This window comes from Dermochelys coriacea, chromosome 6, assembly GCF_009764565.3.
Source record: "Dermochelys coriacea isolate rDerCor1 chromosome 6, rDerCor1.pri.v4, whole genome shotgun sequence".
Taxonomy (NCBI): Eukaryota; Metazoa; Chordata; order Testudines; family Dermochelyidae; genus Dermochelys; species Dermochelys coriacea.
The window spans coordinates 23,652,879-23,665,303 of record NC_050073.1 but is presented as its reverse complement, the minus strand read 5'-3'; the positions used below and the strand labels follow the sequence as shown (position 1 = coordinate 23,665,303).

The 12,425-nt window shown below is 37.0% G+C and overlaps 1 protein-coding gene across 1 annotated transcript in view; it reads right to left on the bottom strand.

The window, feature by feature from the left end:
* Window positions 1-12,425, bottom strand: part of TSG101 (tumor susceptibility 101) — a 49,680-nt gene that overhangs the window by 5,168 nt on the left and 32,087 nt on the right. Inside the window, exon 8 of the mRNA XM_038404494.2 lies at window positions 1,710-1,912. Within this exon, the coding sequence (XP_038260422.1) occupies window positions 1,710-1,912 (203 nt within the window). The remainder of the gene's footprint in view (window positions 1-1,709; window positions 1,913-12,425) is intronic.

Sequence of the window (12,425 nt, the reverse complement as noted above, 5' to 3'; positions counted from 1 at the left end):
ACCCCAGTCATGATTTTATAGACTCCCCTTCACTGTCACTTTTCCAGGGAGCGAAGTCCCAGGTTTTGTAATCTTTCCTCACACAGAAGCTGTTCCATACCCCTAATCATTTCTGTTGCCCATCTCTGTACCTTTTCCAATTCCAACGTATCTTTTTGAGATGAGGCAACCAGAACGGTATGCAGTATTCCAGGTGTGGGTGTACCATGGATTTTTATAGTGGCATTATGATATTTTTCTGTCTTTTCTATCCCTTTCCTAATGGTTCTTAACATTGTTAGCTTTTTTGACTGCTGCCACACATTGAGTGGATGTTTTCAGAGAAATATCCACAAGGACTCCATGACCTCTTTCTTGCATGCTAACAGCTAATTTAGATTCCATCATTTTGTATGTATAGTTGGGATTATATGTTCCAATGCACATTACATTGCATTTATTAACATTAAACGTGATCTGCCGTTTTATTGCCCAGTCACCCAGTTTTGTGAAATCCCTTTGTAACTCTTCACAGTCGGCTTTGGACTTAACTATCTGGAAAAATTTTGTATCATCTAAAATTTTGCCATCTCACTGTGTACGCCTTTTTCCATATCATTTATGTGGGGGAAGAGAGGGGACACAGGGTCAGAGAGATGGAGGGAAGAAAGAAATTCCACTATAACCATCTACTGGTCATCAGAAATGGGATGTGCATGGGGTGGGGAGCAAGGTAAGAAGCGGGATGGTGGAGGAGGCCTGGAGTGGGAAAGGTAGAGGGGAGAGAAGCTGGACCCTGAAGAACCACCTAGCATTTCAGAGTAGCAGCTGTGTTAGTCTGTATTCGCAAAAAGAAAAGGAGTACTTGTAGCACCTTAGAGACTAATAAATTTATTTGAGCATAAGCTTTCATGAGCTACAGCTCACTTTATCGGATGCATTCCTAGCATTTGTGCATTTTAGGTTGATGCTGAATTAATTTAACACAACAGCCTGACATATAATCAATCAGTTTTAATATACAATGTTATTTCTAATATAACATTTTGAGAAGTTTCCAAAAATATTACCAAATCTTATTTATGAACCAGGAAGAATTAGATTAACTAAATTTTTTTTTTTTTTTTGGTCATGTCACACACCTTCCCAGTTTAGGTGACAGGGCTGAAAAAATAATAATGTCTTGTATAGCACCTGCTTATTGAAAATGCTATACTAACATTAACTAATCTTCATGTTCTCTCTGTAAAGACGGGTAAAGTAAAGCAGAGAGGCTAAAGTGACTTGCACAAGACCACATGAGTCAGTGGCAGTACCAGGATATAGTAAAAATGGTCTCCATTACTGTTCAGAAGTTGGAGGCAGAAAGTTATATACATCCCTACATCAGCATCATCTTCAGGAGTACATATCCTTCAATAAAAGGTATTACAGTTTCCCTACTGCTAAATAAAATAATAAAGTGGATATTCTGGACAGTGAGTTGAATAGTCTTAACTCCATTTCCATCCACTTTCCTTGTTCGCGCTCTCTCTCTCTCTCTCTCTCTCTCTCTCTCTCTCTCTCACACACACATACACCCCGCAACTAAAAAAAAGGGGACACATTTTAAAACTGACATACTGGAAGCCTGGGAATATCCATTATACTCAAAACAGACTATATACATACACGGTTCACTTCACTACTGAAAATCAAGATATATAGAATTGGTTTCTCAATCAGCTTACCACTTCATGGTCTAAGCGAGTTACCATCTCTTCCAGCTTTTGGTGACCTTTTTTCAGGTCCTCTTCCGTCCGCTTCAAGGCATTGAGCTCAGCTTGTGCACGATCCATTTCCTCTTTCATCCGCCATCTCAGTTTATCACTCACTGCTGAAATGAGAGAAGCTCGAATGGTATCCTCACTGATGGTACCATCTCTGCTGGGACCTGCAGAATAAAATTCACAGGCACAAAATTATCTCTCACTCTTTTGGATAGCTTTGTTACAGGGCCATTTGACAGAAAGTGGTTAAATCCCTGCACCTTGCTTTAAGAATACAAGATAGGAACATAAAATGAATTTTTCCATGTTAGTTAATTTTCAGAAGCAATGCAGAGGCCACAATGAAATGCAGAAAACCATACATGAATTAAATTTAAAGGTGTATCCATGCACTCAGCACACATTAAAATCTAACCGTGCTTTCAACCCTAATTTTAAAAAGGGGTTGCCCATCTCATCACCAAGAAATGCAGTTGAGATCCACGAACAGTTAGTTTCAGTCTCTAACAGAAGGTTGAATTTATGGCAAACTCCAGAGGAGCTTAGTATAAAAGATAACATTCAAATATGTAACTATTACGATTGTTTAACAGCTAGCCTATGAATGTGAATTGGTCTTCAGATACTCCGTAGTTTGAAACTTTCTATCAACAAGGATGGATAAACCTAGTAAACAGCCAGAAGTAAATGGATACACCCCACATGTGATATTTTAAACTTAATTCTGAACAACACAGCAGACTGCTTTTCTATCAGAATATAACCTTTGATTGGTGCTTTCAATATTGAAATAAGGGGGAAAGACTGAATGAGCAACAACAGAATCACATCCAAGACAAATGTTGGTTTATTTTTGATACCTTAAATTATACACAGATCATTTCTTGAAACCTTTACGATTCTGTATCAGTAATTTTAAATTTCCTATGTCTGATTACATAGTAGATTCTCAACTCATTCGAATATAAATCCAAATGTAACATTTCATTTATGCACAAAAATGTTCCCAATTGAAAAGTCTCTTTCCTTATAGGTAGGTAAAAAGCAGTCCTTAAAACATTATAGTCACAAACTCCCAACGTGCTTTCTAATCTGCAGTTTTCCCCATTGTCTTCATGCAGATTAGACGGTCTTGCACATGTCCTTTTGATTTAACATGGAATCTTTATACATACAAATTCTCACACTTGATTTAACTCAAACATTATTTCCATTAACACTGCTAAAAATGTTGTTTTCTTAAATATTTGTATGCCTTTAGCACCAATTATTCATGTCACACTAACATCAACACCAACAAAAATTAGTAATAGCACTTTAGTATGAAAATTGTATTTTACCTTAAACATCAACTCAAAGTGCCCCACAGCTTTCATACGCAGCCATCCATCCTTTTTCTTTCTCCCTTGATCTTTAAAATTAAAACTCTTCTTTTTGAATTACAATCTTTTCCTGGTTACTAGTCTTTTTTTTCTTTAAGATGATCTGTGTATGAGTAACCTATTTGGGTGACAGTGAGCATCCATAAAAGACATCATGACATTGGTGTAATTGGTCCATTCCCAAATTCAGCTGTTTTTATAATCTCCGGGCCACTGAACAACAAAGTAAACTGTTGTAAATTTCTGGCTACTCTTCCTAAAGTCTCTGGGCTGCTTTGTTCTATCGGTTGCTGTTTTATTCACTGGTTAGGGTATCCAGTTCCACAATGTCCCTTTGGAACACAGTCTCTGGTCCAAGTCTCTCCTTCCAGTTTCCCCAGATTTCACTTTCTGGTTTCGTCATCTCTTGTGAGGACATGACTATTTATTTTCTGTAGTGATATATTCATTTTTCTGGAGTTTTGCACCCCACCTTCCATATTTCTTTACTTGTTCTAGTGGCTAAATCTGACTGGAAGCAGGTGCACACAAGCTTCTTTACTTCAAAACTTGACTGTCAGGTACTGATTCATTCTTTTTCCTCCAGATGATGGAAAAGTCCAGTATCAATCTTAGAGTCATTTAAGTTTCCTGTTCACTACTGAAGTGAGTTTCTTACGAAGTTAAAATTAACAGTCCAACATAACATTCACCATGTTCACAGCTCCTCTGCCAAGAGTTTCTCCTCTTCTCTCTAAAAACGTATAGCTGAGCACATTTAAGGAAGACTGGGTAACTACCAACCAGAGTATTCCCTCTGCATAATGAACTACATGTCAGTTAAAACTCTGATCGATTCTTAACACGCACAGGCATATACACACTTTTCACAAAAGTCTGCACAGCACTGAGTTTTAAAAGTTTTCACAGTTCATTTTGTTGATCACTCAAGTATACATCTGAACCCAACTTCCCAAACATTGGCTATATTTAGTTTTTCAAATGTCTTAAAAGGAAGCTCTTGAAAATGAAAAAAACTTAATAAAGCAATAATGATTGAGACAGTGTGTTTCTTTGGGATTACTGACCAATTGGGAGAGAAGTTGAGGCACATTTTAACCCATTGATCTTAGAGGTCAATCTCTCGGAAATACCCTGAATTCACATCATTGCTGTTATTTTATTTGTATTATTTTCATTAACAATGTTTGTAAACTTAAGCACAAACATATCACAAAAGAGAAAAGCAAAAGCATAAACTATATACAATTGTTTGGATTTGAATATAGTGCAAGATAAAAGTTTGTATGTTGCGCCTTCATATTCACCCCAAGCAAAAAGATCAAAACTATTTTAAGTAAATTCTAGAAAGCTACGAAGCGATAGTGAGAGTCAAAACAACAACAAGCAGGAACAAGATCCATAGTTTATGGGATATAAAATAAGCAGTAGCCTTTCATAAACTATAAAGTTACTCAGACATACAGAAGAAGAGGTACAATAGTTGCCTATTTACATAATGTAAAAAGGATTAAATCTTTCCATAAAATGTGAATATATAGCTTGAAGTTTATACTGTATTCGTTCAAAAGTTGCTATAATTGGAAAAGGATGAAAACACCTGGGCCTGGGATCTAACTACAGGCAACAAAGGTAAGCTATTGCATTGATGCTAGGACCCAAGGTTAGACTATTGTTTTTTTTGTTATTACTGAATGCAATTTTTATGTGGGGGGAGGGGAATTGTCCAAGATTTCCTTTACACCCTACAGAAACATTGAGCATATGATGTACTTCCATTGTGCAACTGCCTTCCAGACAATTAATGCTTAGTACGTGTTCCAGATTGTAGGAAAGCTTCCAGTCATCTTAATTAAAAATATAGCTGATTAAAAAAGCCTGTGTTAATTCAGGATTTTGTTACTTAATCTTATGGAAGGACTGCTGCTCAGTCATAAGAAAAATTCATTTTCCAACTTCAGAAGATTCTACGAAAATGGGAAATGCAAAAGGTCAGTAGATCTTAGATGAGCGTATTTTGCAAACAACAACCCCCAAAACCCTCAAAATAAAAAAAACAACATCATATGAAGCACAACTGTACTTTTCCTTGTTTCCTCTCATTTAAGTAACAAAAATGAGATGTTGACTGGCCAATCTTGTGTATTTGCAAACAAACATATATGTGAACCTAGAAACATGGCATTTGCTGAGGACTAATTACTGGATGGGGTTAAGGGCCTAAAGTTTTCTCTGAGGTCCTACTCTTCCCAATTGATTTCATGATTATTACCATCATTCAGCCAAAAATGGGAGGGGGGGGGGAACTTGCGTCACAGACGATGCATTTTTAGCTACAACTCTCCTTTGAAAAGCAGCAATTCTTAACTGTGATATTTCAGTAGACTAAGAATATGTAACAGTGTTACAATATGAAGTAAACATTCAGGGTCACACTAAGTATCTAACGTTAGGCATTTACTTATAATAAAATTACTTAATATCTACGGAAAGTTTTCAGAAGTTTTTCTCCTGGCTAAATTATTTTGTTTGGCTTCAGCAGATAACCACGTTTGCTTTATTCACACATTTAGAGCGATAAAGTAAGCCAACTGTAAGAAGATTCTGTATAAGTGAATTATACAATTAACTTCTATTGTAATTCAGTTAAAGTGGCCTAACTAATCTGGGCAAACAAAAGAATATGGCTAGCTGCAACTTGACTGCAGTTACTCTACCTCAGGGGTGGCCAACCTGTGGCTCCAGGGTCACATGCGGCTCTTCAGAAGTTAATGTGTGGCTCCTTGCTAGGTACCAACTCCGGGGCTGAAGCTACAGGCACCAACTTTCCAATATGCCAGGGAGTGCTCACTGCTCAACCCCTGGCTCTGCCACAGGCCCTGCCCCCACTCCACCCCTTCTCGCCCTCTCCCTTGAGCCTGCCATACCCTCACTTCTTCCCATCCCCCCAGAGCCTCCTGCACGCCATGAAACAGCTGATCAGGAGGTGTGGGGAGGGAGAGGGAGAGGGAGGCACTGATTGGCAGGAGGCACTGGGAGTGGGTGGATGCTGATGGGGGGCTACTGACATATTACTGTGGCTCTTTGGTAATGTTCTTTGGTAAATTCCAGCTCCTTCTCAGGCTCAGGTTGGCCACCCCTGCTCTAACGCATAGGTTTCACCTGGTACATAAAATGTAAGAAACATTTATAGATTCCTACAGATTACTGGGTAAGTACACTCAGATCCAAAACCAATTTCCATAAACTTTGCAAAAAGGTTAGATGATATTCCGTAAAAGATATTTTCCTTTGTAGCAAACTTGTAAGTGCTATGTAATAATCATGATAATTAACTTGGGATGAATAATCAATGTTGTTATTATTAAACAATATAAAATGAGATTACCACGGTAAAGTGGTTACTAGGAATGTGTGACCTGTAATTTATAGTTACTAAGCAAATACTATTTTCACATGGGATTCAATACTAGCAAGTACAAGAGAAAAAATGTAAACAATCATGTAAATCAACTCTCTGCCAAGATTTTCTTAGTCACTTTCTTTGAACACAACATTAAATGCATTAGCCTTTAGGTGGATTAATAGAATTTTTTCTGCAGATCACACTTTCTACGCAAGTAGCTATATGTCCTCTGCTAGACTAATTAATTTACATATTAAAAAAAAATAAAGTACACCTTTCAATTTGTTGCAGAAAAATGTTGCACGTATACAACGCAGAAAACTTCAGTCTCTCCAATTTCATGTTGATATCCCTGCACTGAAAAAGTAATCATTCCAGTCTCCATTACAAATCACTTTAACTGTTATCTATTAAAGAATAATACACAGCTTTGCAATTTCTCTTATACTTCTGGTTTACATGTAATTACTTTGAGATACACTAAATCTCAACTGCAGCAACAGGAATCACTGTAGTAACCGCGTGACCGGATTCTGCAACCTTTATATGGCTGAACTTTGTATAGTTTTGAAGTCCTGTTGCTGCAAGGGAAACTTCAGAAAAGAGAAAACACCCATGGAAGCCATTTACACAGAGATAAAGTCAAGTTGTCGAAATACAGATGTTGTCATAACATCATGCATATCATACTCTCAGTGTATAGCCAAACCAAAATCTCTCATAATTACGCAAATCACAAAGCAGAAAGAATTTTATGAATTAGGCTAACTCCCTCAAGAGTCACATACCTCTAAAGACTAAAACTGAGAATATGTCTGGGGAAAAAAAAGTTACATCTTCAAGATCACTTCCTTTACTTTTTCACTATGGGCCTCTTGACTGATGACTGTATATCCTTTCAGATTCAGTCAAGGGATTACCTAATAATCTGAAATTCATCTCAGGATAGCAGTGCAAGACACATACCTTTCCCTCCTCAGCATTCCCTGCCCTACTAGCCAAAGTGAGCCAGTAACGAAGACCTAAAATTAAGCCTACTTTTCCAACACAGTGGTCCAGAGGGGAAAATACTCTTAACCCCACAAACTACAATTAAATCTAGAGTAAATCAAACTATAAGAAAAATATCAGTAATTTTAATTTGGGGTTAGTGCATGGGGGGGGGGGGGAGGGATAGCTCAGTGGTTTGAGCATTGTCATGCTAAACCCAGGGTTGTGAGTTCAATCCTTGAGGGGGCCACTTAGGGATCTGGGGCAAAAATTGGGGATTGGTCCTGCTTTGAGCAGGGGGTTGGACTAGATGATCTCCTGAGGTCCCTTCCAACCCTGATATTCTATGATTCTAACTGCTCTCCAGCACCATCTGGTGACACTGAGGTGTACATTTAGAACAAAGCATTCAAAATTGTCACCTCTAAAGCTGTGAAAAATATCAAGTTACATCAAAGAAGTTACTGGATTAGCCAACTATAAAATAATTCTTAAATAAGTAAAAGGTGAACAGACTGCAAAAATTTCCATACTAAAATTTCTTCCTAATTAAGTGTGCAATACTTTCAATCCTGAATACTTTGTTGTACAATAACTGCTCCACTCAGTATTTCCTTACAGACATTTATTTTTAAAGGCAGAAGTAAAGAGAACATGCGTTCTCTGTGGATGGGCCTAAACTCTGGAATTCATTCTCAACTATTCTGACAGAGCCAAGATTGCTGACCTTGAAGGCACACAGCAAAGCCTATCTCAAGTTTCAGGCTTTTGCCTAAGGATAGGGTAGATACTATCTGTGGTAGTTTCTTTGAAATTTGATCTATTTTGTATAAATAGTAATTTTTAAAAATTAAACGTGCGACTGTAGTCATGTAATTAAATACATTTTGGGAATCAAAACATAAAAAGTATAACAGAGAGAGGACTGGGAGAACAAAGAGTGCCTGAACTGAAAGGAAAGGAACTGACCCACTATAACATTTCCAGGTGTTTGAGAAAGAACTAGAGTCCAGGATCCTGGACCTACAGTGGCAGCCCAAAACAGCCACAATGCCATCTAAACGGATTGGTGAAGGATTCTTCCAACATATATATTGGTATGTATATTGGTGAAGGATTCTTCCAACATCCCCCACTGACGTGGAGTCACTGTGGAGTGTCCAATTCCACACATCCCCAGCCTCTGCTGCAGTAGGTGTGGGTCAGGGAAAAGGGGGAGTAGTCAGGGTATTCTATGCCCCAGAGATCCCCAGCTGCCAGAATAACTGATTAGGGTCACAAGCAGCTAAGACAAAAATTAGAGCAGTCTTAAGGCTGCTCTAATGTATAAGAGGGAATAGCCTGGTCCCTGACTGACCTCAGGTTCAGAGGAGTTGTAAAGGTGACATAAAACTAACTTTATCCCCAAGTTGTAACGATGGCTTGGCTAAGTGCATCCTCTTGATTAACACATTAAATTCAACAAAATGTTCCAAACAAAGTTTTACAAGCAACTAAATGGGCTCTCTCATACCTGTTTCTAATCTTGACTCTTTCTCAGAAGCCTAACCCCCTCATACAAAAACATCCAATTCTTCCAGTCAAGAATGCCATTATACTTTATGCAAATCAGCATGCAGGTTGTGTGGCAAAAGGAGCACAATACAATTATCTGATCTACTTTATGAGCAAATCCTTTTTCTAAATAATCAGTCCTTGAACTAGTACTTTGCTTTGAACCTTTTAAAATCAGTACACTCAAGCCTTTATTTCATTTGTCAGCATCTCAGACGTAATAAAATCATCAAGGTAGTGCACATCTTTGGTGCACAACAGAATAGCTCTGTTTCTGAACATATTATGGGTTCAGACTTATTTATTTTTAAAATAGTTGCGTTTTTATAGCATTGTTTTACTTGAAACTGTTTTGGCTATCTTCTCTGCGATAGCCTATGTCAGTACCGGAAAAAAGTTTAAAAGCAGAAAATAGACCACACAATCACAAGCTAATAGTCAATGGGCTGATACTTCAAGCAAACACTTCTGCTGTCAACCATGTACTCCAGATAACACAAGAACAGGAAAGACTGACCAGATGCAAGATCAAATCTAATCTGAGATTTTGAACTCTGAAATCAAGAGCATCAGAAAATACTCTAAGATGGGTATTATGTACATCAAGAATCAAATATATTTTTCACATCGGGTTTTGCAGTGCTATAAAGCTGTCTATGTTAACTCTAAATAAGAAGAGACCTGGGTTTAGACCAGCATTGATCTCTACAGCTTCTGTGTCTTAAAGTTACAGATTAATATCCGGAATGTTGTAGGTAAAGGCAATGCCACAAGTAACGGGCCAAGAACACCTACTCTGCACCACACTGAATATACCTTGGCCAAGAATTCAGTGCATCACTTACCTTTTTGATGCACAAAAGAGTTTTATAAGAGAATAACTATAAAAGAAAGAGTCCTCTTCTGGGATGCATATATTATTTAAACTTTTCCAAAAGGTTAAGACTGAGCTGCTATATCTGAAAATAATAAAGATCTACTCTAAAAATGATATGAACTATTAAAATTTAAGCCAACAGAAGTTGGAAGGCTGTTACTACAGACTCTAGCCTTAACAGTGTATGTATTAGCTATGCCTTAAATCAGTATTTGCATCTTTGTGCCTGTGTTAGCTAGATTAATTTGGTTTATGATACTACATCTTCCATAACTATACTCTAGCACACTTACTTTGAACTTTCTGGTTTTTCTAGTAATTTCTGCTTTAAAACAGTTTTTTTTTTTTTTTTTTTTTTTTACAAATACTCTAATGTTACTGATCAGTAAATTTCTGGGGCATAAATCAAGTTTACCTAAATTATTAGGTATTGGAAATTGTTTGTTTTTAGACTGTTTCCCAAGGGTTACTCCATGAAAGTCTGCATGGAATTTAGGAGCTCTTCATTAGTCTATGTTGGGCTTAGAAACTATACATTAGGCCTCTGCTTGTCCCCCATTCTACTCTATCCCTGCTCTCACAGATCTTAGAAGCTATATACCAAAGCCCATGGCTCTCCCCTCATCCTTTCCTTTCTCCTGCTCCCAACACAAAGGCTCCTCCCATCCAGTTATTTCAAAGCCTGAAGCCACCCAACTGAAATAAGGATAGTTTAAAACAAACAAACCCCCTCATGCAATACCTATATTATCAACTCACTAAACTCTGCTAAATGAGCCAAAGGTACACGCCCTCATCCAGGTCAACGGAATAAAGATGAATCAGGTGTTTTTAAGACAAATCATTTTTAGTCACAACAACTAACGAGAATGTAGAAAACTTTTCAAGTAGTAAAAACTTCCCTTCAATGAATCACCTTATCTACCCCATAAATGAGTCACCATATCTACCCCATAAATACTAGAAAGACGTATGGCATATTGTGATAAATCTGTTTTACAATCACACACATTCAGAAAGTCGTTTAAAACTACTGAAAAATGTACCTTAAAAATCTATCATCAATATTTCTAACCATTAATTTTTCATGATAGAAAAATTATAACAGAGCAATGCCAGCTTTTATATTTTTCACCAAGTAGTAATGGACTCATTTAGCATGTGTTGCATGTTAATGGTTCTATGAGGATATGCAGCACAAAGTTCTAAACCTAATGGCACCTATTCAGAGCTGGTAGGCATTACTGTTTTATTTTGTATATAAAATTTATACAAGCTTCTTGTACAATTCATCTATTAATAGACTAAATACCCCTCGTGTAGAAGCTGATTGATAGATTATTAAAAAGATGATGCTGTCTGGTTCATAAAAATGTATATACAATACATTTCATTTAGGTGTCATTTCTAGCTCAAGCCACTCAGGCACTTTACTGGTCAATAAAGACATCTACAATATTCTGTTAAAAGTTGTAAACACCTATCACATGTGGCAATGAAAGTATGTGAAATGGCACATAAATCAAAAGGAATTTCTCAAGGATGCTTCAACACTGAGGAGACGGGACTAGCACTTTCTATAGGAACACCACAGAGGGGAACCAAATCCTTTAATTTACAGTAATTGAATATAAATATTATTTACTGAAGTAATGAGTTATATACATTGTTTTATTATATTGCAAAGATTTTACCATCACTTTTATATGAAATTATTTGTGAGGTAAGGGATGGGCAGAAGGGGAGAAGAGAAAGCAGTGGGAGAGGTTTAAACATTCTTAGCCCTGTAAAGTTTCTCAAAGGAACAAGAGAGTATACTCACTACCAGACAACTGTAATTATGAGAAGAAGTGAATTGTAACCACCCAGACACTCAGAGCATGAATGTGAGAGTTCACAAGATTCTAGTCACTCCTTTTAAATACAATATACATTTATAAAGCAAAACCAAAGTCAATGATCAATACTAGCTGTTTTCTGAAAATCCCTTATTTAAGAAACTTTTGTACAAGACATTTTAATAATAAATCAGGAGGGAAATATTAGGAAAGACATCTTAATCTTAAAAATGGAAATTCAGATGACAAAAAATGTTAATTAAACAGGAAATGGTGGATTTCTACTAACTCCTTGCACATGCAAGGTTTCATTTTGAAACAATCTCAATGTGGCTCCTTACAGAGCATGAACCCTTAGCATTTTCTGTCACTTCCATAATTAGCCCAGCTTTGGGAAGATTTTTATGGCACATAGCCATTAATCCCTCGGAGCACTCAGACACTTAACCTTTACTACACAGAGTCTGGTTTCACAAGTGACCTTACAGCAACTTCAGACCCGTAACAGAATCAGAAGGATAATGAATGGGACAAGACTGAAAAAAACTGCTTTGAAGAAACTGAAATTAAGCTCACTAATCAAAAAGCCTATTTAAATATCACGGTATAACAAATAAAATGCTGTACACT